Here is a 26,135-nt window from a genome sequence, read left to right as displayed (position 1 = left end):
GGGGGGGTCTGTGGGAGGTTCGCGGGGGGGTCAGATCACGTGTAGGGAACCCACCCCAGCGGCGGTGCAGGGGGTGCGGGGGTCGGGGGGAACACGCAGGTGAGAACAGCTCAGTAGTGCAATACCAGGGATGGTGCAGGGAGCTGGCAGGGGGGGCTCGGGACTGGTCCCCCCACCCTGTCAGGGCTGGAGGGGCAGGGAGGTGCTACTGGTCATACTGGGGAAGGACCAGTCCCCTGCTGCCCCTGGGATGCACCCCCCCAGGGTGGGTGCCAAGGCTGGGGGGACGCAACAGGGGCTCCACCCCCTCCACGCTGCTCCAACGCCACCCCCAGCTACGTACCTAAGTGCCACCAAGGCGGGGGGGGTGCTGGGACCCCATACCCGGCTGGGACCCCCCCACCCCACATTTCACACGCTTCCCGGTGAGCCCGAACAGCCGCGGCGGCGGCGGGAGGCAGAACCGGGATGCTAAAACACCACGCCGGCATAAAACACCACCCTGGGGTGATGGGGGACACCCCGGGGGGAGTCCCAGGGGCTATTGACAGCCTGGAGGGGGCAGCGAGCCCCCGGGGAGGGGGGGCCCTAGGGGACGCGGTAAGTGGAGGTGTTCTTGGGCTCGGTGCTGGGGACGCACCAGTCGCCCGCCTCCTGGCTAGCCTGGTAGTGCCGCCACGCCGACTTGTTGTAGACCGGCAATCGCTCCACCGAGTCCGTGGAAAGAGCCTGCGGGAGACACGGGGGGGCTGGGGAGGGCCCTGCGCCCCCCCACCCCCCACCCAGAGGCCATGGACCCCCCCTAACCGGGGGGGAAAGACCCACCTTTAGGTAGATGACGGCGTCGGTGCCGAAGCCCTCCATGGAGAAGAGCTGCAAGTCCCCCTGGAAGTACTTGGCGTAGAGGCGGGAGATGGGCAAGCCGTAGCCAAAGCCGGCCTGGGGCGGGGGGGGAAGATGGGGGGGGGTCCCCAGTGCTGGGGTCAGCACCCCCAGGGGACACCAAGCCTCCCCGCACCACCCCAAGTAGCGCCACACACACCCACGAGCCTCCAAGTGCCACCTCCAGGGGTCACCACACCACTCTCAAACCTCCCCAGGCACACCCAAACGTCCCCACACCACCCCAAAGTGTCCCCATGTCACACCCAAGTGTCCCCATGCCGCTCCCAGGCATGTGCAGGCCACTCCTAGGCACCCCGAAACACCCCCATCCCACCCCCAGGCACTCCCATCCCTAAGCTGCCCCTAAGTGTCCCCAAAAGTCTCCACGCCGAGCCCAACCCCCCCGTGCCACCCCCAAAGCACCCCTAACCACTCCAGCCACCCTGAAATGTCCCCACACCACACCCAGGCACTCCCAGAATGTCCCCAAACGTCCCCATGCCAAGCCCAAACCTTCCCGTGCCACCCCCAATGCCACCCTGAAATGTCCCCACACCACCCCCAGGCACCCTGGAATGTCCCCAGGCCACCCCCAGCCGCAGACCTGCACCCGTCCCCCACCCCCCAGGGCCGTGCGGGGTCCCCGTGGCACCCACCATAGGGGCACCTACCAGGGGGGCCCCGCCGGCGCCCAGCTGTGGGGTGGGAGCGGTGGAGTACATGTAGCTGAAGAGACGCTCGATCTTCCGCAGGGGGACGCCCATGCCCCGGTCACTCATCTGCAAGACGTGTGGGGGGGTGACAACCCCACTTCCGAACTGCCCCCGCCCCCCCCCCCCCAACTAAGAACCCCCCAAGCTGGGCTTGGGGACCCCTCCGGGATGGAGCTGGTGGTCCCTTACACACCTTGATGGAGAGGTCCTCCTGGCCCAGGGCCACCATCACCTTGATGGCCGGCAGGCGCGGGCTGTTCTCGTGGCTCTCCACGGTGGCTCGCATGGCGTTCTGCGGGCACGGAGGTGGCTGCGGTTTAGGGGACCCCCCCCCCCCGCCCCCCACAACCTCCCTCCTGCCCCCTCCACCCCAGGCTGGGGTTACCTTGAAGAGCTCAAAGAGCATGTGGTAGAGGTGCGAGGGCACGTAGACGATGCTGATGGGCTGCTGGGAGTTGCTCGCTGCAGGGAGGAGGAGAGTGTCCATCAGCATCGTCATCCTCCCCAACGCCCCACCAGCCGCCCAAGAATTCCCGCGCCCCCCCACTCCGCCATAGGGACACCCCCCCACAGCCTGGCCTCACCGTTCACCTCCTCAATCTCCAGGTCGGGCGAGGACATGTAGTACTTGTCACACAGGAGCTTGGCCATGTTGTAGGCATCTGGGAGGGGGAGGCAGAGGGGTCAGCACCCCCAGCACGAAGGTGAGGGGAGGATTTGGGACCCCCTTTCCCCCACCCCTTCCAAATATTTTCCATTCCTACAGATCCAGGAAGATTTTGGGGTCTTCTGAAGTGACCCCAAAGTACAGGGGACCGCAGACATCTTGGCTGAGGCCCACCAAAACTCACGACACAAATGGCTCCCGAACAACCAGATCCTGGGGTCGGGCGGAAGACTGGGGGGAACCTTCAACTGCCCACCTCCGCCCTCCCCTCCCCATTCATGCCCCCCGTGGGGGTGGGACCCCCTCGGTCCCCACGGACCTCTCACCACGTTGGCCACGCTGCAGTGGGGGTCGATGCTCCCGATGTGCTTGGGGTGCGCAGGGTTGGTGCTGCCGTCAAAGAGCAGTGCTGGGGAGGGGAACAGGGGGGGACGGTGAGCAATAGGGACCTCACCCCAGCCCCAGAGACACCCAGGGCCACCCCCACGGCCCCCCACCCCAGGCTGTGCCCAAGGCTGGGCTTAGTGCCCCTCCCTGGGCTAGGGGTGGGGGGGAAGGGACATACGGGGACAGGGACATGCACAGGGGCAGGACCAGGGGGGCACCTGAGGGCAGGAAGGTGCCTGGAGCAGGCAGAGCATGGGGGGGTGCTGAGGCTGGGGGGCACGCCTGGCGCTGGCAGGGCTGTGGGGGGAGCTCAGGGCTGGGATGTGCCCGGGGGCCAACTGGGGCTGGTGAGGCTGCTCGGGGCAGGAGCCCTGGGGCTGGGGGGGACACTCGGGGCAGGAGCCCTGGGGATGGAGAGGACACTTGGGGTAGGGGGGGGGACATGTGGGGCAGGGGGATGCTTGGGGCAGGATCCCTGGGACTGGGGGCCACGCTCCTGAGGGGTGTGGGGGGATGCCCAGGGCTGGTGGGGACACTTGGGGCAGGGGGTGCCGGGGCAGGGGACACCCCCAGGGATGCCCAGGGCTGGTGGGGACACTTGGGGCACGGGGGTGCCGGGGCAGGGGACACCCCCAGGGATGCCCAGGGCTGGTGGGGACACTTGGGACATGGGGGTGCCAGGGCAGGGGACACCCCCAGGGATGCCCAGGGCTGGTGGGGATACACGGGGCAGGGGGTGCCGGGGCAGGGGACACCCCCAGGGTGCCCAGGGCTGGTGGGGACACGTGGGGCAGGGGGTGCCAGGGCAGGGGACACCCCCAGGGTGCCCAGGGCTGGTGGGGACACGCGGGGCAGGGGGTGCCGGCGCAGGGTTCCCCCCCGGGGCCGCTCACTGTGCTGGTTGATGAGCATGCGGATGGAGATGCGGCTCAGGTAGAAGCGGTCGAGGAAGTACTGGATGTTCTGGTTGGAGACGGGGTCGTCCCCGTAGGCCTCCTTGTACTCGATGACACCCTGCGCCATGGTGGGCACCACGTCGTTGTGCCGGTTGCGGATGGTGACCAGGGCGTCCGTGAACCTGGGGAGGGGAAGGGGATGGAGCCGGGGGACACCCGGTCCGGGCAGAGCCCCGAGCCAGGCCGGATTTCCCCAGGAGCTGGTGGCACTGGGGAAAACCCGGAGCAGAGTCTGGTGGCACCGGGACGCTCAGGGCACGGCGGGGTGGGGAGGGCAGTTTGGGGTCGACGTGGGGTGCAGGTGACACCAGCTCCCACCAGTGCGAGTCAGGGAGGAGGTGACACCCCAGGATCGGGGACAAGGGGTGTCATGGACAGGCTGTCACCCCCCAACTTACTGCCCGAGGGTGGCCTGGTCCTCAGGGTCCCTGTCGAGGAACTCCATGATGTCCAGCAGGCTCTGGACGTACCTGGGGAAGGAGCCGGTTACCCCCGACCCGGTTTCCCCCCCAGAGAGAAGGGGACACCCCAGGGGGCGCAGGGTGCCCTGGGGCAGGGAGAGGGGCTCAGCATCCCCTCAACCAGGACCTCCCCCCGCAAACGCTGCTGCCCCATGAAACCACACTGTGCCTGGGGCGGGGGGGGGGCAAGCTTGTCCCATCGCCCTGCTGGCATGGTGGCCCTTGGGGACACGTGGGGACAGCAGCCCCTCCGAAGGGGTGGGGAGCACTGTGATCTGGGGTGGCCCCCCCCCTGCCCCGAGGGCTGTGGGAAGGTGGCACGGCCGGGTCCTGCCGCCCGCGGTGCTGGCAGGGGCTGGGGACACTGCACAAACAACACGTCACGTGGTGGCACTGGGAGAAGGTTCACGCTGCCCGCGCTGGCAGGGGGACAGCACTTAAAGGGACAACCAGACTCCCCCCGAGGACACGGACCCCCCAGCCACCAGGGCCGGCTTGGCCCTTTCAGGGGGGCAGGACATGGGGATGGCACTGGTGACCCCCCGGGTGGCTGGGGACACCCTGCTGGCATGGGGGTCTCCCCAAAGGGCCTGTAGCTCTTGTCACCCAAGGGCATGGCACGGCACCAGCTGGGTGGCCCTGCCATCCATCCATCCATCCCTGTCCCGCCCTGCCCCCCCCCCCCGGCAGCTCCCTCCGGACCTGCTGGGGAAGACGGTCGGTGGCAGCGGTGGGACGCGTGGTGGTGGTGGGACCTGTGGTGACAGCGGGACCCCCCCTGAGCGACGGCGGTGGGAGGAGTCACGGTGGCAATGGGAGACGTGCAGGTGACAGCGGTGGGACCCACAGTGGCACCCAGGCAGATGACAGCAGTGTGAACCCTCTGGGTGACAACGGTGGGACCTGCGGGAGTGGGACCCCTGGCAGCAGGACCCGTGGTGGCAGCAGGACCCGTGGTGGCAGCAGGACCCGTTCAAATGCTACTGGTGGGACCCCCCTGAGCTACAACAGTGGGACACCCATGAACAACAGTGGGACCTGTGGTGGCAGCAAGACCCACACAAGTAGCAGCGGTGGGACCCCCACGAGCTACAATGGCGGGACCCTCATCAGCAGGACCCGTGGTGGCAGTGCCCCCCCCCCAAGCCCCCCCAGTCTCACCAGCTCTGGACCAGCTGGACGGAGGGGGTGTGCAGGACGCGGTCAGGCAGCAGGTTGATCTCCTTCATGATGTTGGAGAGGCGGACGGGCAGCTCCTGGCGCAGGAAGGCGAAGGAGGTCTTCTCACAGGCATTGCTGGAGCCTGATGGGGGGGGGGGACACGGGCTGAGCCCCCGCTCGACACCCCCAGCCTCAGGGCTGGCTTTGCTCCTGCTCCTCTGCCGGTGGGCACTGGGGGACACTGGGGGGACTGGAGCGGAGCAGGAGGCAGCGGGTCCCCCAGAACACTGGAGGGGCTGGGGGCGGGGGGGCAAGGCTCAGCCTGGTGGGAGAACAGGGTGGGTTCCCAGTACAGCCCAGTACAGCCCAGACTGGGGCTGGAAGCTCCCCGGGGGCGACTCGGATGGGAGAAGGACCTGGGCCACCATCAGAGCTGGGGACACCCAAACCAGACCCTCAGCCCGGTGGCACTGGGGTGGGGGCTGCCTCTGCCACGGGGACACACCAAGGTGTCCCTGGGACGATGTCCCCAGCCAGGAGCGGTGTCTGGCGAGGTGCGGGGGGGAGAGCTGCCCCCGAACCCCTGGAGGGGCACATCCCTGGGGACAAGGGACAGGGGATGGAGCCCAAACGTGAAGAGGACTCGAGGGGGGGCCTGGTGCTGGTGGGATGGGGCAGAACCAGGGTGGGGGCGGGCAGGGGACCCCCAGGGCGCAGCCGCCAGCCTTGACCTGGGACGGCACAGTGCGGACACGGGTAAATATAGCAGTGACATTAAAACCGCCGTGGAGGGGGGACACACGGGGGGGCCGGGACAGGTGACAGCGATGGGTGGGGGGATCTCCACCTCCCTGGGGTATTTACCCGGGCTGTCTGCCCGGGGGGAGACCTGTGCCACCCACCCTGGGGGTGCTGGGGGGCCAGGCGGGTATTTACCCAGCTGGGGGGGACCAGGGGGTGCAGGGAACACCCGGATGGGGGGTCCTACGCACGAGGTTATGTACCCGGAGGGGGCAGGAGGTACCCCACACGTGGTTATTTACCCGGGGGGGGAGAAGATACCCCACGGGGGGGGAGAAGATACCCCACGGGGGGGGTATTTACCTGGGGTGTATTTATGCAGAGGGACAAGGGGGGGGGGGGGATATCCACCCAGCTGTTCTCCAGGGGGGTACTTACCCAGGTCGTTACTTGCCCACGGGGGGGTGACACCCCCCCGTGAGTAGTTATAGGGGGAGGCAGAGGGGAATTCCCCCCCCAGCAGGTGCATTTGAAGAGTCCATGTTCCCAGTCCCAGTTATTTACCCAGGAGCGGGGATTTCCCGGGGGGGGGGTGTGTGTGTGTGGGCGGTGCGAGAAATTTACCCGGGCCAGGGAACACCTGGGGGGTAACATCCCCCCCCCCCGCAAGTAATAACCGGGTAATTTTGGGGGGGTTATAGTTACCCAGGCCCAGACACCCACTAGAGCAGGGCCCTCCCCGAGGGCGGCCCCCACCGCCCCCCCTCCCCACCCGGGTATTTATTTACGGCGGGTGGTGTGCGGGGGGGCGTATTTCCCGGGGGGGGGGGGTGGTGCGTACTTCCCGGGGGCGGGGGGGGGATGTACACGGAGGTCCCTCCCCGGAGCACCACCCCCAAACGGAGTATCTATCGTATACCGGGGGGGGTATTTCCCCGCACCGGGTGTATTCCGGGAGGAAGGGGGGGGGATGTCTCCCCCCGGGGTACCCACCCGGTGGAGCTGAGGGGGGGTCGGGGGGGCTGTTTACCGAAGTCCAGGAACTGCTTCATGGAGAGCGGCGACGGCGAGAACTTGCTGAAGTGCTCGATGTAGGTGGGGACGCCGGCCAGCGCCGCCCGCTTGCCCAGCCACCGCAGCAGCCGCATGGCGACCCCCGCCCGGCCCCGCGCCCCCGGCCCGGCCGCGCCCCGCCCCCGCCGCGCCGCGCGCAAACAACCCGCCCCGCCGCCAATCAGCGCCCGCCCTGCCGCCGGCCCCGCCCCGCCACAACCCCGCCCCTCGCCTTGGCCCCGCCCCTCGTGTCCAGGAGGCCACGCCCCCCCGCTGTAACCCCTTCGCGCCCGGAGCCGACCCGCCGCTTAAGCCCTTATGGCCCGGGACGCCCCGATAGCCCTTCCCGGGGGGGCTGAGCCCTCCCCGCCCCCGGCATCGCCCCCCATACCTCTGGGTTACTAGCCCCCCATATCCCTGGGATCCCTGGGACATTTTCTCCCCCAATACCCCTGCCCGCCCCCCCCACCCCCGCACTCCTTTCTGCCCAGGGTATCCCCCCGCAAAAGAAAACCCCACCCCACCAGCCCGCACCCCCCATCATGCCGTCAGCCAGGACTCGGCGGAGACAAGAGGTTACAAATCCCAGAGCGAGGCTTTATTTGGCCCCAGCGGGGGGTGGGGGGGGAAGGGAACCCCCCAGCCCCCAGTACCGACCGCGCTACGGGGCTCAACACCAAAACGCCGAGGAGAGACACGGAATAACTTAACCCGCGGGGCAGCGTCCGTGGCGTGGGACAGACCCCAGGAGATGAGGCTGCGGGCAGAGGGGACACAACCTCACGCTCTGCACCCCCCCCAAGCCAAAGCTGCGTCTGATGCAGACTAGGGGGGGGATTGTGAACATGCAGGATCGGGCCCCTGCACCACTTTGGGGAGGAGGCGGCGGCAGGGGAGGAAGGAACGAGCTCCCACCACCCCCCCTCCCCACCACAGCATGTACCCAGTGCCGAGGGAAGGGGGGGTGTATGGGCGGGGGGTGTGGGGCGAGCGTGTCCCGCGTGCAAGGACGTGTCCTGATGTGCAGGGATGTGTCCCGGCCTGCGAGGACAGGTCCCAGGGTGCAAGGACGTGTGCGGGACACGGCGGGAGGAGTGTCTGCGCAGGATGGCGGGGAGAAGGCACTCTGAGACCAGCAGTGGTCACCTCAGGGGATGGGGGGGGGGCGCGTCCCCCTGAGCGTGCAAGGCACGAGCGTGCGAGAGCGGGGCTGCGAGCCCGGGCAAGCGGAGAGGAGCAGGCAGAAGCCAGCGCTGAGATGCAGCCGCATCCGAAGGAGGGGAGGGGGATTTGGGCAGGGAGAGATGCACTTGTGCAAAGTCAAAAACACCGGCCCTGGTGCTCCCCTGGCACAGGGGGCCGGGGGGGGCGGGCAGGGGGGTCAGTAGTACTTTTCCGGCTCCTGCCACTTGGTCACCCAGTGTTTCTTGCGGCGGCGGGGCAGGAGGCCACCAGGCTGGTAGCGCTGCTCCTGCCGGATCCTCACGGCGTGGTACTTGGGCATGATCCGGTAGTAGCGGGTCCGCTGGAAGAAGTGGCACTGCGGGGAGAGGGAGGGGAGAGGGTCAGCGTGGGGCTGGGGGGTGACACCGGAGGGTGAAGGAGAGAGAGAGAGACCCCCAGAGCCGGCAAAGAGCAGAGGCAAAGGGAGCAGCAGTCCTGGAGAGAGACCCCCGCGGAGCCCCTTGTGCCCTATAGGGACCCCATAGGGTCCAGCGGGAGAGATGAGGCAGTGAGGAAGAGGAGAGGAGGAAGATGCCACTGCAGCCGGCCCCGCGGGGCATTACCAAGCGGGTGGCGTGGGCACCCGGAGGGGGGGCAGCGGGGCTGCCCCCCCAACTAGTAGTCATCCGTCAGCCGCTTGGTTTCCGACGGCTGGATCCTCATCTCTGCCTTCTGCCCCTTGGCTTCATACATGGCCCGCGTGTTGGCCCGCCGGAAGAAACCGCACTGCGAGGAAGGAGGTGACAGCGGTCAGGGGGGGACGGGAGAGGGGACGGGGGCGCTCCTGGCCACCCCCGCGGGGCGGCGAGCTGCCCCATCGCACCCTCACCCCTGGGGATGCTGTGGGTGGGTGGCCCTGCAGACCCACGAAACCCCTCCTGGCCGGAGAGTGGCGTCCCAGGGAGCCAGGGGGGGTCCCCAGGGGAGTCAGGGGGGTCCCAGGGGGCTGGAGACCTCCCAGACCCTCAGAACAGGGGGAGGTGGGAGCCATGGGGCAAGGAGGTGCCACCACCCAGCCCTGCTTTGCGTGGGGTTTTTTTGCAGCTCCCAAAATGTTTTGCACTGGGGGGGGGGAAAGTCGGGGTTCTCTCTGCTCCTCTTCCTCATCGCTTGGCAGCCAGGCACCTTCCACCCTTGGGGGGGCACCTTCCACCCGCCGCTCCCGAGCATCCCGCAGCCAGGCAGGTAGGATGGCAGCCACCGGTGACACAAGCCCGTCAGGTCTCAGCAGGGTTCCTGCACCCCCTCCCTGGGAGGGGGATCTGGGCCCCCCCTCACCTTCCAGAGCAGGAGGATGATCAGCCCCAGCAGCAGCAGCCCGGCCGCCACCGCCACCAGCACCAGCCACAGCGCGATCTCGGCCGGCTGCTCCTCCGTCAGCTCCGAGTCCACGTCCACGGAGAACTGGGAGGGCCGAGAAGAGCCTCGTCAGTGGGAAGAGCTCCCAGTGGCCCCAGTGCCCCCCAGCCCGTCCCAGTCAGAGGCTCCGGCATCACTCACCCGCACCGTGTGGTTCCGCATGTTGATGGTGGGGACGTGGGTCCGGAGGAAGAGCGTCGCTGTGCCGTCCACCTTCACCCGGTCAAAATCGCTGTACTCCTGGGGGTGCACAGACGATGGAGAGGGGGGGGACGTGGATAAGGGAAGGGGGGGGGTACATTGGTGATGGAATAGGGGGATGTGGGTGACAGAAGGGGTAAGGGATGGGTGTTAGCCGCTGGGCTGAGGCCTGTCAAACTCGGTGCCCTGTTTCAGCACTGTCCCCAAGGGAGCAGCCCGGCCCTGTCCCCCCCACGTGCCCCCCCATCCCCAGCCGGCGCCGCACTGACCTCGATGAAGGTGCTGTTCCACACCCGGGCGCGGACGCTGAAGGTGGTGGGGTGCTGGGTCTGGAGGAGGGGGCACTCGAACCAGACGCAGCGAGCGGTGCCCTTGGAGCAGCTCTGGGAGACGAGGGGGAAGGGGGGTGTCGGCGGGGAGCCAGAGCGCGGGTGCCAAGCAGCAGCATGCACAGTGGTGCCGGTGGGGGGCTGCCGGACCCCCACCCCACCCCCCGCAGCACCCACTCACCAGCACCACCTCCGACTTGGCTTTCTTGGCGGTGGCCAGGGTGACGGGGGGCTCGGCTGGCTCGGGGGCCTCCAGCTCCCGTCTCCGCCGGGACGGAGCCTGGTCCTCCAGCAACTGGGGGGGGCAAAGACCCCCGTCAGAGCCTGGGCAGCTCTGCCCACCCAGGGCTGACAGGGCTGGAAGTCCCCACGCCGTGGGGCAGGGACACATCCCTGCGGAGCAGCAGGGACAAGGTGACTCACGGTGAGGTTGAGGGGGTTAATGACCCCCCCGGGGGGCTGGCAGGTCTCGTTGCCGTTGACGAGGATCTCAGTGGGGTAGAGGAGCCACTTCCCGTTGGGGATCTCGTAGGGCCACTCGAAGCCAAGCAGGATGGTGCCCAGGTTGCCCAGTGACTCGCCCTTGGTAGTCACCTGTGGAGCAGAGCGGGAGATGGAGACCCGGCGTTCCCGACCCCCCCTGCCGCGGGCACTGGCCGCCCCCCGGCTCACCTGGAAGTCGAAGGCGAGGGGGCTGCCCACGTCCTGCTCGCTCCGCATGGCCGACTCACCCACCACCGTCCCGCTGAAGTGCGACTGGGCGTGGGAGGGGGCTCTGGGGGGGGGACAGGGATGGCGAGGGGGGCAGAGGTGGCACGGAGCGTCTCCAGAGCATCCCTCTGCCCCATTCCTGGGGCACAGGGGGGGCCATGCCCACTCCTGACACCCCAGACTCAGGTGGGGCAGACGGAGGGGACGCAGAGGGACCGGGGGGACACACACAGCCTTGCTGCACTCACATGGCCAGCGAGGACTGGATGCTGTAGTCCACCAGCAGCTTGGCCAGCACGGGCTGCAGGTCCTCCTGGGTGCTTTGCCTGCCAAGGCACCGGGGTCAGTGTCTCCCACCGCCGAGCAGCCCCCGACAGCGTGGGGCAGCCCTCCCCTGCCCCAGCAGGAGCCGTGGGGTCCCCGTCCTGCCCACCCTGCTTCCCAGTCCTTCCCGGAGCAGTAACGCCACCGGGTACAACCCCGATCCACCACCACGATTCCACCAAGCACGAGAGGAGCCGCCATCGCTCCGGGCACCCCCTTCCCAGCCCACTCCCACCCACCCGGGGACACTCACGTGGACAAATCCAGCCACACCAAGATCTCCCGCGTGTCCAGCATGATCCCAATGGCCTCGAAGACGATGATCAGCTCTGCCTGCAGCGCAGAGAGACCATGGAGCAGCTCAGCCGGCCACCCCGCCTGCCTCCCGAACCCCCAAAACAGGCTGGGGGGGAAGCACTCACCCGCTGGTTCCTCTTAAAAGGGTTGCCCAGCTCACACAGCACCGTCTCTGCAACCGTACAGGCTCCGCTCTGGGGAGGGGAAGAGGGTGAGGAAGGTCCCGGCGAAGTCCCTCCCCCCCTGGTTCTTGCACCGTCTGCAGCCGGGGAGGGGGACGCCGTCGCCTACCGGGCGGACGGAGGAGGGCAGCAGGCTGGGTGGCACCGTGACGTTGAGCAGCGCCTCGTGGGCGTCCTCGCCGTTGGAAGGGGTGGTGGGCACGTTGGTGATGTTGATGCTCAGGTAGAGCTTCCGCACGTCCCGGCTGTACTGCAGCACCTGGGTACCGTTCAGCCTGCGCAGAGACCCTCCCCGCTCAGCACACCTCAGCCCGACAGAGACTCCCCCTCTCCCCCGGCACAGCCCGGGGGGGGCTGAGGGGTGACCCACGGCCGACAGGGGTGGCACAGCGGGTGGTAGAGGTGGATGGGGACACGGAGGAACCCGCTGTCACCTGGGTAGGGGCTGGTTCTGGTCGGTGACGAAGCCGCTCTGGAGCTGGAGGTTGCTGTAGCACTTGTTGTCGGAGCCGCACTCCTTCTGGAACTCGATCTGGAGGGACAGGGACGTCCCCGTGAGCCTTCTCCTGCCCCCCAGGGAGTCTCAGCCCGGCATCTCCATCACCCCCCCGGCACCTTGGTCTCGTTCTCGTGGGACTGGTCCTGGTTGAGGACAGGGAAGGCGTCGAGGGAGTGGGGACCCAGCTGGAAGGTCCTGGACTTCTCCACCAGCGAGTAGTTCATGGAGAGCACGATGGGGTGCAGCTTGTCCCGGATGTTCTCCTGTGGGGTGGCAGAAATCACGGCAAAGCCCCGACTCCCTCCCCGGCCCCAGCTGCAGCCAGGCAGCCGCCGGCCACAACTGGGGTACCAGCTCCTGCTGACGAGACCCAACAAACTCATCACAGGATGGATAGAGGGAGGGAGGGAGGGATGGATGGATTTCCACCTCTTTTCCTGGCCCTGTTGTTCCCAAAATCCTCCACACCCCGCCATCCACCTCCCCATCTCCAGGAGCTCCAGCCCCACGGACTCGCAGTGCACGCCAAACACGCGTGTACTCGCGTGCGCACACACACACGCTCACCAGCAGCAGGAGCTCCTTGGATTCACAGCGGGTCCTGGGCATGGGGAAGACGCCGTGGTAGGTGGCAGAGTGGGTCCCCAAAAACCTGACGCGGGGGGGGTGCCGGTCCTTGTCAGCCTCCAGGGTGTACTCCAGGGCTGGGGGAGAGCGGAGTGATGTTGGCGTCGCGCATGTGCGTGCCTCCAACGCAACCCCTCCTGTGCAGGCGTATCCCCTGCACACACACGCGTGTGCATCCACACACGCCGACACGCGCTCACGCCCTCCCCAAACCTGTGCTCACACCCCCCCGCACACACACGCGTGTCCCCCCAGGTGTGCCCACACCCTTGCACAAGTGCTGGTGGACACCCCCCGCCCGCCCCCCCAGCACTCACTGATCTCCTCCTGGTACTTGGGGTCCCCGGCGCTCTGCTTGTAGGCGAAGCAGACGGTCACCGTGATGCTGGGGGGGGGGAAAGGGCGCCGTGAATGGAGGTGCCGGCACCGCGGTGCCGCAAGCGGGACCGGCTGCACCGGGGGGAGTCTCACCAGGAATCGGGGGTGCACCGGGCAGGGTCCACCTTGCTGGGGGTCACCGTGAAGGTCTTGTTCAAGATGTTGATGACGGGCCGAGCTCTGGGCAGAGACGGGGATCGGCTGAGCATCCCCCCCCACGCCCCCCGCAGCGGCACAGCTCCTCCTTGCCTGGTGCCAGCTCCCGGAGCCGGGCACATCGCTCCGTGCCCACCTCGGGGGGTGCTGGCAGAGGCAGGATCCGTCCCTGGGAGGTGGCAGGGAGGACAGAGGGCTGCAGGATGCCCGCTGTCCCCATGTCCCTTACCTGAGCAGGACCACCCTCTCGGCCAAGCTGCCCACCAGGAGGTCGGGGTAGAAGTTACCGTCCACGTCCACCCCCCCCGCTCAGCGAGTATCCGAAGGTCCGCGTGCTGGCGGGGCCCAGATCCAACCCGCTGATCACCTGGATTTGGGGGGGGTGGTGTCACCCATTGCTCACCATCCCCATAGATCCGGGCACCTACCCGCTGCACCCCGGGTCCGGGATGCTGGGCGAGGGGTCCCCACGGGGCCGGTACCTGCCGGGGTTTGTCCAGCAGCCCTTCCGCGCTGCTGTGGTAGATGTAGACCTTGCCGGGACCCTCGAAAGGAGCCCCCACAGCGATGTCTGTGGGGAGAAGAGGAGGGTCAGCCCCACAGGGGACGAGGGTCGTCATCTTCAATCCCCCCACACCCAACTCTCACCCAGCCCCTCTCCTCCATGAACACCCCCCACAACCAAGATCCCCCCCATCTCCTCCTCTTCACCCAAACCTCTCCAGAGACCCAACGCAGCCCCTCAAGTGGGATCCCCTCCTAGCTGAAGACCCCCCACACACACCCCCAAGGCAGCCCTGCTGTGCCCCCCACCATGGCTCCCCCCTCGAGGGTCCCCAGCCCCTCACCCTGGAAGCCGTCCTGGTTGATGTCCCCGATGCTGGCCACGGCGAAACCGAAGGCGGAGTAACTGGGACCGGTGAGGACCAGGCTGGGGTGGGGCTGGAAGCCCCCCACCTCGTTCATGTAGACGTAGACTGCGCCCCCCACCTCCTGCTTGCGCTGGAAGTAGTAGGGGGCTCCCACCACCAGGTCCTGCCACCTGTGGGGCCGAGGGGCCGGTTGGGGCTGGGGCCTGTGACACCACCCCCCCCGACACACCAGAAGCAGAGGGGACCACCCCCCAGACCCACAAAAAGATGGCCCCCCTAAAAAAAAGCTGGCGATCCCCCCACCCCTGGAGCTGCGCCCCCATGCTATGACCCACAGAGACCCCCTCGAGCTGTGGGATGCCCAAGGAGAGACCCACCCCCCCAACCCCCTGGAGCTGGGGGGGGTCCCGGCCCCCCCGGCCTCACCCGTCGCTGTTGAGGTCTGCCAGGGCCACGGCGCTGCCGAAGTAGGAGCCGACCTGGTGTCCGGGGAGCAGGAGGCTCCTCTGCAGCGTCTGCTGGGGGCTGCGGCTCAGCAGGTACACGGCGCCCGTGTGCTTGTACCGGGGGGCGCCCGTCACCACCGTCACCGCGTCCTGCTGCAGCACCGCGCTGCCCACCTCCGCCGTGTACCCTGCCGCAAACCCCCCCACGGTGAGCGGGGGCCAGCACGGGAACCCCCCGCCATCCCCGTGTTCCCCCCCATCGCCATCACACCCTGAACACCACGGTGTCACCACCACCACCCTGCTCACACTATGCCCGCCCCGCCCCCCCCCCAACCCCATAACCCTTCAGCATCCACTCCCAAGGCTGCTCCCTAAGTCCACATCCCCCAAACCTCCTCCTCGCCCCAAATCCCCCCAAGGAACCATCGTGGCGGGGGGGGGAGTGGGGGAAAGCCCCCCTGCCCTGCTGCCGCACACCTATATAGGTATTGCCATTCTTCTTGTTGGGGTAGGAGAAGTCGTGCAGGTCCCACATCTCCCGCTGCAGCATGTAGTCGGTACCTGGTGGGGACCGGGGGGGTCAACCCCACAGTGGGGGGACAGCCCCTCGCCCCCAGCTCAGCACCCGCTCCCCTTCCACCCCTGCGGTGCGTGCGAGCACACACACACGCGCGTGTGCTCCAAGGTGCGTGCACACACAGGTGGCCGTGCACGCACGAGGGGGTGTCCCGTGGGGGTATGGGCACCAGACGTCCCCCCCCAGCCCCACACACCTTGCCAGTTGTAGGCACCGGGTGCCCCGAAATAGATGATGTTGGCGGTGAAGCCGGCGCTAGTGCCCATCTGGCACATGCCGGTCTCGTCGGTGTCGGTGTTGGAGTTGCACATCTCGTTGTGGTAGGTCTGCCACTCGTCGCTGATGTTGAGGCGCAGGTCGTTGCCCCGCACGTAGCACTTGCCCACCATGCGCCGCTGGTCCTCGCTGCCCGACCACAGCACCTTGGTGTAACGGTGAGCGCAGGCCTGCCGGCACAGCACGGCACCCCTCTCAGCGCCTGCGGCACCCCTAAAAATGGGGGGCTACGGCCCCCTCCTTCCCCGAGGCCACCACCCCCTGCCCCATGCGCTGCCTCTGCCCCGATCCTGGTGTCAGGCCGCATACAGGGACGCTGCCCTGCCATTAATGCAGCCCAGACGTCGGGGGTGTTGCCCAGCGTTACCTGGGGTGTGATGGGCTATAGGGCACGATACTGTCCTGCCACCTGAGAGCTCCCGAGATGCTCTGAGAGCACCTGAGAGGCTCCTGAAAGCACCTGAAATGTCCCTGAGACGCTCCCAAGAGCATCTGAGATGTCCCTGAGATGCTCCCGAGATGCTCCCGAGAGCTCCTGAGATGTCCCTGAGATGCTCCCAAGAGCATCTGAGATGTCTTTGAGATGCTCCTGAGACACTCTGAGAGCACCTGAGATACTCCCGAAAGCACCTGAGACATCCCTGTGATGCTCCCGAGAGCGCCGGTCCGTCCACACCAGTACACCCTGCCAGGAGAGGGGTCCCTGCACCCCGTCGCCCCACAGCTCCCCGCCCCAGGGGACAGGCAGAGAGGGAGGTGACAGGGGAAGCCCTGCAGTGCCTGCCTGGTGCCACCATGCTGGGGACACCTGAAAGGACCAGCAGCTCCCTGGCGCAGCCGTGCGAGGCGGCATCTCGGCACCAGCACAGGCGTGTGAAACGTTGCGGTGCACGTGGACTCACCAGCACCCTCCCGGCCGGCTGCCGCTGGCTGGCCACCGTCACCCCCAGCCACATGTCATCGATGATGGCCTTGTCCGGCTCACCTGGGTGAGGGAGAGACAGCGTGAGAGTGGGGACCCCCCCCAGAGCCCCCACGTGCCGGGGGGTGTTTTGGGGTGCCCACGTACTCTTCAACTGGATGTCGAGCCGCTGGCAGTCGCTCGTGGAGGCGGTGAGGGGACAGGCGTAGACGGCGCCCGTCCGCGTGCCATTCGCCGGCTCCACATCTCGGGGGGCCCCGACCAGCAGCCTGGGGGGGCAGAAAACAGGGGGGCAGTGGGTCCACCCACCCCAGTGCCCTCCGCATCACTTTTGGGGGTGCAAAACCAGGCTGGCTACCCCGGGGAGGGGGTGGTGGGTGCGATGGTGGCCAGGACACACTCCGGGGGGACGGGAGATGCATCCCCGGAGCACGTCACACCTTGACACCCCCAAATGAAGGCGGAGAGGACAGGGGACCCCCAACCCCATCTTTGGAGCAGGAAGGGGGGGTCCCCTTGGGTGGGCACAGGGTGGCAGCAACCAGCCGCTCGCCCCCGGCACGTGGGTGCAGGAGAGCGCTGGAAGGGCAGCAAAGGGACAGACGCCCCTCTGGGCAGGGGGGACAGACTGACGGACATGCTCCCTGCCGCCTCCTCGCAGGACCCGATGCCAGCACGGGCTCACAGCTGAGCCCCCCCATCCCGGCATACGAGGGGATGCAGGAACAGGGGGTCAGGCTGACGCTGGCAAACTGCACTCGCCGGGACGGCAAAGCGGGGAGCCCATCGGCACGATCCAGCCGCCGCCAGCGCGGGGCCCCCCCGGGCTGTGTAAACAGCCGCAGCCCTTTTCCCGGCCAACCTTTGAGCCGGCGGCGAGGCCGGGGCCCCCGCGGCGCAGCTGCGGCGTGTCCGGCAGACAGGCTTCCCGCCGCCGTGCCAGGGAATGCCAGGGAACGTCAGAGGAACCGGGATGGGAAGAGACCCCGGGAGAGGGAAGGGCGCACACGTGTCCTCCTTCCCGGGAGGGGTCCGGGCTTGCCTCCACCCGCTCCGGGGGGTGCCGGGGGTGCCAGCACCCTTCCGGGGGTGACTCAGGCCCCAGGGCGGGCAGAGACATCCCGGTTGAGTCATGGCAGTGCCATGCAGCGGGGAGGACATCGGCATCCCTGGGGGGGGTGCCCCGGCTGGAGACACAACCCCCGCCGCCCAGCTCCACGTGCGCTACCCCCCCCCCCGCGGTGCAGGGGATGCTGAAGGGACCCCAGCACCCACCTGAACCCCCCCAAAACCCACGGGAAGAGCAGGACCCCCAGGTAGTGGGTCCTGTCCCCCACAGCCCTGCCGTGGGGCTGGGGGACAGCAGGAGGACCTGGCATGCCCAGGGAGCTCCGGAAAGGGCCAGCCTTTCCGCCGGGAAGTCCTTCGGGATGGTGAGGACAATGGCGTGGAGGAGGCACGGCCACACCATGCCAGCAGAGGAAACGCGTCCCTGCTCACAGGCGGGCTGCCGGGGGGGGACACAAGGCACCCAGGTAGCCGCCACAGCCCCCAGACCTTATCACAGGTCACTGGGGTAACGAGTTGGTCGGTTCTCAGCCTGGCCAGCCCTGCCACCGGTGAGGACAGGGGACAATTCCGGCTGTCCCCATCCCGCTGCTGGCGCGCCGGGAGCCGCGGGGAGGCTGCGCCGGGCAGGGCTGAGCAGTGCGAGGGCAGCGCGGGCGCGTCCGGGCAGCGCCGGGCGGCTGACTCAAAGCCCAGGCGCAGGAGGAATGCGGGGCCCCAGGCAGCCCCCGCACCGGCATGTCGGGGCCCCCCGCGCCCGCCGATGGGCACCGCCGGCAGCATCGCTCCAGCTGAGTCAGACAGATGCTGCAGGTGGCGGGGGGGGGGGGGCCATGGCATCACTCACAGAAGAGCCCCCAAAGGGGTGCAATGGGGGGCAGCTCCCCCTGGGAATGCTGGGCTGGGGGTGGCAGCGGCATCCACATCCCCCTCGGAAAGCGGGACCCCCCCAGGTGCGAAGGCAAGGTTGTTTCCTCCCAACTTTTTCCAACCTGGAGCAAAGGAATCTGCCCCCCACCTAATTCCTGCCCCCCACACCCCATACACCTGAGGGACGTGGCGGGGGGGACAAGGGGCACCATTGTGCCCATTTATCTGGAGGGGAAGTGACTCAGGGCTGGAGGGAGAACTCGGGGGGGGGTCCTGCCACCTGGCCCCAGCAGGACCCGCACCCCTGGGGTGCTGCCCCACCGTGAGCACGGCTCCTGGGGACAGGGACACGCATACGGCCCCTCGTCGGGGCATGCCACGGCCGGGACCAGCCCCCAGCCTCCCCGGGTGGTCCCGGCTCGGCCGGACCCCAGCTCCAAGCGAAGCCGTTCCCGACCACCATCGCTCCTCACGGCCGTGCCCCGCGGGTCCCGGGGAGGGGGGAGCCGGCCCAAGCCAAGCGGCTCCGGCGTCTCACTGCCTCCAGCCGACTTCCCGGCACAGCAGCCCACCCGCAAGCTCTGCTCCCAGGGCAGGGGGGGTGTCCGTGGGACGCTGGGGGCTTCTGAGCCCCACCAGAGCGGGGGGGGGGGACATGCAGAGGTGTCCCCCACCTACACATGCCCCAGGGTGCCATGCAGAGCCCAGCTACATCGAGACCCAGGAGCTGGGATGCTGAGGCTCCCGTCTTGGGGAGGCCAGGACCAGTTTGTGGCACTGGTCCCACCCGGGCTGGGGGGGGGGGGAACGGGATGTGAGGAGATGGGGCTCAGCCCAGGCTTTGTGCTCAGACACCCCCGGGACGGTCAAAGAGCAGCGAGAGGGGGAGGCCGGGGAGGGAGGGAGGAGGAATGCGAGAGGCCATGCCCCATCCTAATCCGCCCTGGTAAACCAGGGTTGGGGGGAGAACGACACACATGGTGGTGGGGGGGCTCCCTGCCAGCGCTGGCTGAACTGGGAGAGGCGGCTGCCGGATGGTCTCGGCACCGGGGCACTGACCAGCCCCGAAACTCATCCGCCCCCAGCGTGGGAGAGGCGTGAGGAGGATGGCGAAGGGGGATCCGGCCCGATGGCGGGCTGGGGTCAGCAACAGGGGGGCTCCCAAACACCTCCCCGGCCCCACTTCCCCCCTCGGAGAGCAGCTGGGCAGCGCGCGCGGCACCTCATCCATCTCCCGACACGCTGGAGGGGTGACGAGCGCCGAGGGGCAGGAGGGTGGGGGCTCCGGCACATCCCACCCCATCCCCGCAGGCAGCACCCGGCTCAGGGCTGTGGGGATCCCCCCCCCAGGGTTTCACACCCCAAACCTCCCCCCACCCCGGGGCTGGAGCAAGCTCAGGGATTGAGATCTCAGCTCCGCGATGGGGCTGGGGGGTCCAGCCCCCAACAACCCCCCCGACCCCCCAAAGGTGGGTAACTGGGGGGTGACCCCAGCACAGCCCACCCCTGCTCAAGAGTCACTGCTCCAGGCCAGCCCCAAACCACCCACCACCCCCCGACCCCCCCAGTACCACTACATTTACAATGGGGGGGGCCTGCAGTGATTGACTTCCCCCCCCTCCCCGGGAGCCCTGAGCAGGCAGATCTGCTGATGCCCATGCGGGAAAGGAGACGGGAGAGGGGGAAGAGACGGCTCCTCAGAGCAGCGAGGGATGGATGCATGGACGGATGGATGACCCCCCCCGGATGCTGGCCCCGACGCATCCGTCCCCCCTAGGCCTGCCAAGGAGCCGCAGCCCCACAGGACCCCGGCAGCTTTCACCGGCCCCCAGCCAAGGCAGGGGGAGTGCGGCCAGGCCGGCTCTGGCAACCGGCAGAAAACCAACCGAGGGGGAGGGAAAGCTGGGAATTCTGCCGGCCCCGCTCTCCTCCTCCCTACCGGCCAGCTGGGACCAGCAGGATGCCTGAGCATCGGGCAGATTCCCGCTCCCCCTCGCAGACAGTAGGGAAACTGAGGCACACAGAGCGTTGCAGGTGTGGGTGCTGCCTCCTGCCTCCCCGGCATGGATGCACCGTGCCTCAGTTTCCCCATGTCATTCAGGGACCCCCCAAACCTGCATGGGTCGGGTTTTCCTGGCACCGCTGGGTCCCACCAGCGCAGCCATGAGCCGAACCCTAGCGGAGACCATGGGAGCAGTCGGATCTGGCACTGGCAGCTGAAGGAGTTTCTTAATCTCGGGGAGGCAGATAACGCTTCCACCTTGCCTTCACCTGGCCCGGGGAGGAGCGAGCAAACAAACCTTTGCATGGGCACAGCTCCGGGACACGAAAAACATGGCAGCGAGGGAGGGGGGGTGGGGGGCGGGGAAGGAGGAAGAGGGGGACACTCTGGCATGATGCCGGCTGTGCCGTGCCAGCCGTGCCGTGCCAGCCTGGCCCCCCGCCAGCGCCCAGCCAGGAAGCGGCTCTTCCCACGTGGGCGAGAGGTGGGGAATGCCAGCCCTGCTCCGGAGCATCCCTCTTCGCCCCACCGCCAGCCCCACACATCCCACGGCCAAAGCGGCATCAGGGCAAGGCCAGGCAGAGATTCCCCCTCCAAAAAAAACACGGGACACCCCCCTGGCAGGGATGATGGTGTCAGGAAGCATCCCTTTCCTGTCCCCACCTGCGCGGGCATGCCTGGCGAGCAAAGGGCAGCAGGAGCCCCTGTGGTTGAGGGAGGGGAGCGGGTTCGCCTCCCCCCCCCACAAAGGGTTGCAGCCCTGGCTCACCACCCCCAGCACGCCTGTGCCGGCGTGACCCCCCCCATCCACCCAGAACGACTGACACCCCAGGTTGGGGACAATGGGCACCCCCAAGGACAAGGGTGCCCTGTCTCCCCGCAATGGGGCCAGGCAGCAGAGGGCTCCCAGGGAAAGTGGGTGCAAATCCCCCAGGGGTTTCACACTCTAAAACTGTTTCCCCCCCACCGCGGACGGCAGAGCCTCCGCGCCTCGCCAGCATCACGCTCAGACACGCACGGGCCACGTGGGCCACGCCAGGGGATCGCTAACCCCTGCCGGGGCCAAACACCCCCCAAAACCCCCCCAAATCGCAGTGACGGCCACCACCAACATCTCGTGAAGATGGACAAGGCGATCCGCCCCAGCGCCAGCCAGGACCCCGACCTCAGTGTCCCCCCGCCAGCAGCTCCGATACCACTGGAGCTCTGGGAACCCAGACATGGATGGGAGCCAATGTGTCCCCACGGGGAGAAGGGGTTCCGGGGGGCTGAGCCAGGTCCTGCACCCCCCCCAGCTGCTCCGCAGGGAACGGCTTCACTCCCTCCTGGACAGGAGCAACAACAAGACGTCCCACGGCGGGGCGAGCGGCCGAAATGCATCTCTGGAATGTGGAGCAGCAGATGCCTCGGTCCAGCAGCTGCCATCGGTCCCTCCGCCACGGGCACGGCGGAAAAGAGGGAGCCCTCTGGGTCTCCGAAGGGCCACCCCCCCCCCCCCCCCAGCCAGGAGTTCCACGGGAGGGCGAGCCAGCAAAAACTTGTGCCCTCAAGCGAGAAAAAAAACCCAACCCAACCCCTACGCCTTCTCCCCAGCAGGAACATGCAACTCGCACCTCCGCCCAGGAGGGATGGGGTGCTGCCCACGCGTGCGGGGGAGGGGTCCAGCTGAGCTGGGGGGACAGCAGGGGACACGGCGAGTGACAGTGGTGGGATTGCACGGGGAACGCGCCGGCTGAAAAGGGCTTTTGTTGGGGTTTCGCTCGGCAGCAGGAACCACAGTTCAACAGGTTCCCCAGGCCCCCCCCCCCCACCCCCCCGGCAGACCGGGGGCTGCTGGATGGGGACAGAGGCGGCCAGGGGTAAAGGGGGGACACGAGGGGCTTTGCAACCAGCCCGCAGACGGTGCCCAGCCGGGACCCCGCGGGTGGGGACAGCCCCCACCTCCCCGGGTGGCTGCCAGGCTCCGTGTCCCCCGGTGCTGTTGCGGCGTGTCCCTCTCTGCTGCCCCAGGTCACCGGGGTCCTGCACAGGGACCCCACAGTGGGCGCTCGGCACCCGGGGAATAAGGGGAGGGGGAGAACCCCAGGGTCAGGATGGGACCCCTTCGATAAAGGGGTGCAAAGCAAAGCCACGAGCAGTTGGCAAACACCCGAGGAGCTATTTTACAGCATATACCCGCCCTCGCCCTGAGCTCAGGGCTCTGGGGTGAGGGAGAGACACCCCCCCTCAACGCCCCCCACTCCCAGCTCAGCACCTAGACCCCCGGGACACCCCCCTCCCTGCACCCAAAGCCCCCCCCTCCAGCTCCTCCTCCTGCCTCACCTCGGCGGCCAGCACAGCCTGGGGACCTTCGCCCTGCCCCACGGGGGACCCGCACGGCCCAGGGACCCGCACCCAACGGGGGACCCGCCCCTCCTCACGAAGGACACCCCCCGTCTCGAGCCCCGGGACTCCGCTCCCCCCGCCGGGACCCCCCTGCCTGGACCCCCCTCCCAGCCCCCGAGAGCCCGGACACGGTGCCCCACCCCCGCACTCACAGGTAGCGCTCCCGCCGCTCGGTCTGCCAGTGCAGCGCTACCGAGAAGCCGAAGAAGCCGTCGGGGGTCGCGCCCTCCTTGAGCACCGGGAAGGCGCGGTCCAGGTTGAAGGCGGCGGCGGCGGGGAGCAGCGGGAGCAGCAGCCCCGGCAGCAGCCGCAACAGCCCCAGCGCCCGCGGCGGTGGCCCCGCCATGTCCCGTCCCGCACCGCCTCCCGCTACCGCCGCACGGACCGCGCCCCACCGGGGCCGGTGCGCTGCGGGGCGGGGGCGGGGCCGGGCGGGGCGCGCGCCCTTCCGGGCACCCCCCCTTAAAGGGGCCGCACCCCCCGCCCCCCCCCCCCGCCGCCGTCACACCGGGCACCTGCGGGGGGGGGGCGCGGGGGGGAACCGCTCCCGCGCGTGCGCACCGGGGGGCGGGGCCATACCTGCGCGTGCACAGCAGGCGGTGAGAGCACGCGCGCTGGCACACGCCCCGCCCACCCCGGGTCACCGCATCCCCCCCCCGCCACACACAAAGAAGGACCCCCCCCCTTCGCCCTGTCCCCGCCCTGGGGGGGGGCTACCCCCCAGCACCCCCCCTGCGCCCTGCGCCGTCCCCTGGGACCCCCGGGAGGGCACATCCCTGCTGGGACCCCCGGGCTAGGCCCCCCCCCCCTCAATCTGGGACCTCCGTGGGTGCGACCCCCCACCTCAGACCCCCGGCATCGACCCTTTGGGATGGGACCCCCAGGCTGGGACCCACCATGGGATGGGACCCCCGAGGACTGGATCCCGTGAGGATCGGACCCCCCGTGCGACGGGACACCCAGGAGCAGCCCACCCCCGCAGAATGGGACCCCCAAGTCAGGACCCCCCCCCCCCCCCCGGAATGGGACCCGCAGGGTCGCATCCGCCTCCCCGGGATGGGACTCCCAAGTTAGGACCCCCCGCGGGGTAGCGCCCCTCGGATGGGACCCCCCTCTCCTGAGCTCAGCCCCCCCGCGTTGTGCCCCGGAGCTGCCGGGGCGGGACGGGAGGCAGAGAAAATCCCCGGCCTCCCACGGCGTCCGCCCGCCCGGGAACGCCGGGAATGCGCCGGCTCCCTGCCCGGTACCGGCTCCCGGGACCCTCCCTCCCTCCTGGCTGGGTCCTCAGGGCTGCGGCACCCGGCGGGGGGCTGTGGGGATGGCTGCGAGGGCCAGGGGGGGTCCCCAGGGGCTGGACGGACAGGAGCCCGCCCCCCCCCGCGAGGGCCTGGCAGGGGGTCAAGGTTGGACCCCACGAGCGGGCCCGGGCCCACGGCCGTGCCCCGGGACAGCCACCCCGCGCCGGGACAGGGACTCCCCGGCGCCGTCCCCGGGGAAGGCGGCTGCAGCCGCAGCATCACCGCTTGCCTCCCGGGGAGGTGGCGGCGGCGGCTCCTGTGGTCCCCAACGGCGGCAGAGGTCACCGGGAGCCGCCCGTGACAGGAAACCCCCGGGTGGGGTGAGGGGGGGCTGCAGGATGTCCTGTGTCCCCCGCCCCGGCGTCCCCGCGCCCCGGCACGGCTCCTGCGCTGCACGATGTCACTGGAAAGAGTGACGGCACTGGGGACAGTCCCAAGGGCAGCCGGCACACGGCTCTGGCAGGGGCCTGTCCCTTGTCCCCAACCCCAGCCCCTGTCCCAACGTCCCCCAGCCTGTCTGGCCCCGATCCTGGCTCGGAGCACCCCAAACACCCACTGTCTCCCCAGGGACACGTGGATTTTCCCTCTGGCAGGTGACACAGCCCTCGGCACGGGGACAAAGAGCCCTGGCTGCGTCGCCAGGTGCGTGTCCCTCCCCGGCTTGGGGACATTTTTGGGCACAATGGGTCGATCTCTCTCCCCACCGGGTTGTCGGGTGTTTCAGGGGTTCGCCCCGTGGCCTTGGCTGCCACCCGGGGGAGTGGGGGGGGCAGCACCCCAGGAAGCGTGTTTACACCCAAAGAGGGGTGTTTGTACCCAAAGAGAACTATTTGCACCCAAGGAAGGGTGTTTGCATCCAAAGAGGGGTGTTTGTACCCGAAAAAGGGGTGTTTTCACCGAAAGAAGGGTGTTTGCACCCGAAGGAGGGGTGTCAGCACCCCAGCAGGGGGTGTCTGCACGCAAGGAGCATGTTGACACCCAACGGGGAGGTACCTGCACCCAACGCGGGGGGTCTTAGCCCCCAGGGAAGGGTATTGTCGGCCCGGGGGAGGATTAGCTCCCAAAGAGGGGGGTGTTCGCACCCAAGGCGGGGTGTGAGCACCCAAAGAGGGGGTGTCGCCGCCCAAGAGGGGGTGTCATGACTTCAAAAGGCCACTAGATGGCAATGTCCGCCCAAGGATGCTTTGGGTGGGCGCGGTCCGCTGGGTCGCCCCCCCCGCACCCCTCCCGCAGCTGTGGCAGAGGTGGGGACACGAGGGGACCCCCGCGGGCACTGCTGGGGCTCCCACCGGGGAGAACCCGGGGGGCGGGGAGCCCCTCCAGCCTGGTCGAGGGCACAGGGGACGGCGGGGAGCGGGGGGGGGGGGGGGTTGGTGTGGTCAGCCCTGCCAGCCCCCCGTGCACCCACCCACCGCGACCCCCGGGCGCCCCAGCGCAGCACCTTCTGCCACCCCCACTGTCCCAGTTCACCCAAACTGACCCCCCCCCCAGCGCCGCCCCACAATGAGCTCCCGGGTTTGGGGCTGCAGCAGGAGCCAGCCTGTCCGAGCAGCCTCCGGCAGCCGGAGGCACCAGTGCCTCCCAGTCCCAAACTGGTTCCGGACTGCACAGACCTGCTCCCTGTTTGCTCCCTGTTTGCGCCCCGCTCCCCAGCTGCCTTCCCCGGCCCGCAGCTCCCCAACCGGCTTTTCCTGCTGGAGAAACCCTCTCCCAGGAGGAGCCAGCTCTGGTGACAGTCCGGCCGGAGGGACAGCCAGGCTGGGGACCCGGGGATGTCCCAGCGGCTCCTCCGGGACCTTGGGAAACCTCCCCAGGGAGGCCCCCGCAGAGCTCCGAGCGGGACAGGCGGCAGGGCTGGGCTTGACCCAGACATTTCCGTCCCCTCCGAATTAATTCCTCAAATCTCAAATTACATTTCCCAGGCGGGGAGGCGAGTCTGTGCCGTCACGCACTGCTTCTGGGTCACGCGTTTGCCTTGTCCCGGCTGCTTCCCTCTGGAACCGATCCCGAGCTCTATCTATTTCTATTATTTCTATTCCTCTTCCTCTTCCCCTTCCCGGTTTCTATTTCTCCTAACCCTATCCCTATCCCTGTTCCTGTTTTTA

At 68.6% G+C, this 26,135-nt stretch overlaps 2 protein-coding genes across 2 annotated transcripts; both read right to left on the bottom strand.

Annotated features, from left to right (window-relative positions):
- Positions 1-7,155, bottom strand: PDK2 (pyruvate dehydrogenase kinase 2). The gene is made up of 11 exons (XM_054224627.1): positions 7,002-7,155; positions 5,231-5,372; positions 4,007-4,078; positions 3,546-3,730; positions 2,585-2,674; positions 2,183-2,260; positions 1,984-2,060; positions 1,792-1,890; positions 1,557-1,664; positions 826-939; positions 1-729 (listed from the first exon to the last, which is right to left on the bottom strand). The coding sequence occupies exons 1-11, from the start codon at positions 7,117-7,119 to the stop codon at positions 589-591; spliced, it is 1,224 nt and encodes a 407-aa protein (XP_054080602.1). The 5' UTR covers positions 7,120-7,155; the 3' UTR covers positions 1-588.
- Positions 7,156-8,430: 1,275 nt separating this feature from the next.
- ITGA3 (integrin subunit alpha 3) lies at positions 8,431-23,150 on the bottom strand. Its single transcript, XM_054224626.1, is given in 27 exon segments — positions 8,431-8,564; positions 8,812-8,974; positions 9,527-9,652; positions 9,749-9,847; positions 10,078-10,191; positions 10,319-10,432; positions 10,561-10,731; positions 10,810-10,912; positions 11,097-11,174; positions 11,426-11,505; positions 11,595-11,663; positions 11,761-11,926; positions 12,086-12,183; positions 12,267-12,413; positions 12,718-12,854; positions 13,095-13,162; positions 13,249-13,335; positions 13,541-13,617; positions 13,619-13,678; positions 13,794-13,882; positions 14,160-14,353; positions 14,610-14,817; positions 15,110-15,193; positions 15,406-15,655; positions 16,388-16,470; positions 16,555-16,676; positions 22,885-23,150. Coding segments are annotated over 26 exon segments (3,129 nt in total). The 5' UTR covers positions 23,079-23,150; the 3' UTR covers positions 8,431-8,564; positions 8,812-8,863.
- Positions 23,151-26,135: the final 2,985 nt, after the last annotated feature.

Source organism: Rissa tridactyla, chromosome 19 (assembly GCF_028500815.1).
Source record: "Rissa tridactyla isolate bRisTri1 chromosome 19, bRisTri1.patW.cur.20221130, whole genome shotgun sequence".
Lineage (NCBI taxonomy): Eukaryota > Metazoa > Chordata > Aves > Charadriiformes > Laridae > Rissa > Rissa tridactyla.
Note: the sequence above shows the minus strand (reverse complement) of the source record. Positions and strands in the feature narration are given on the sequence as shown.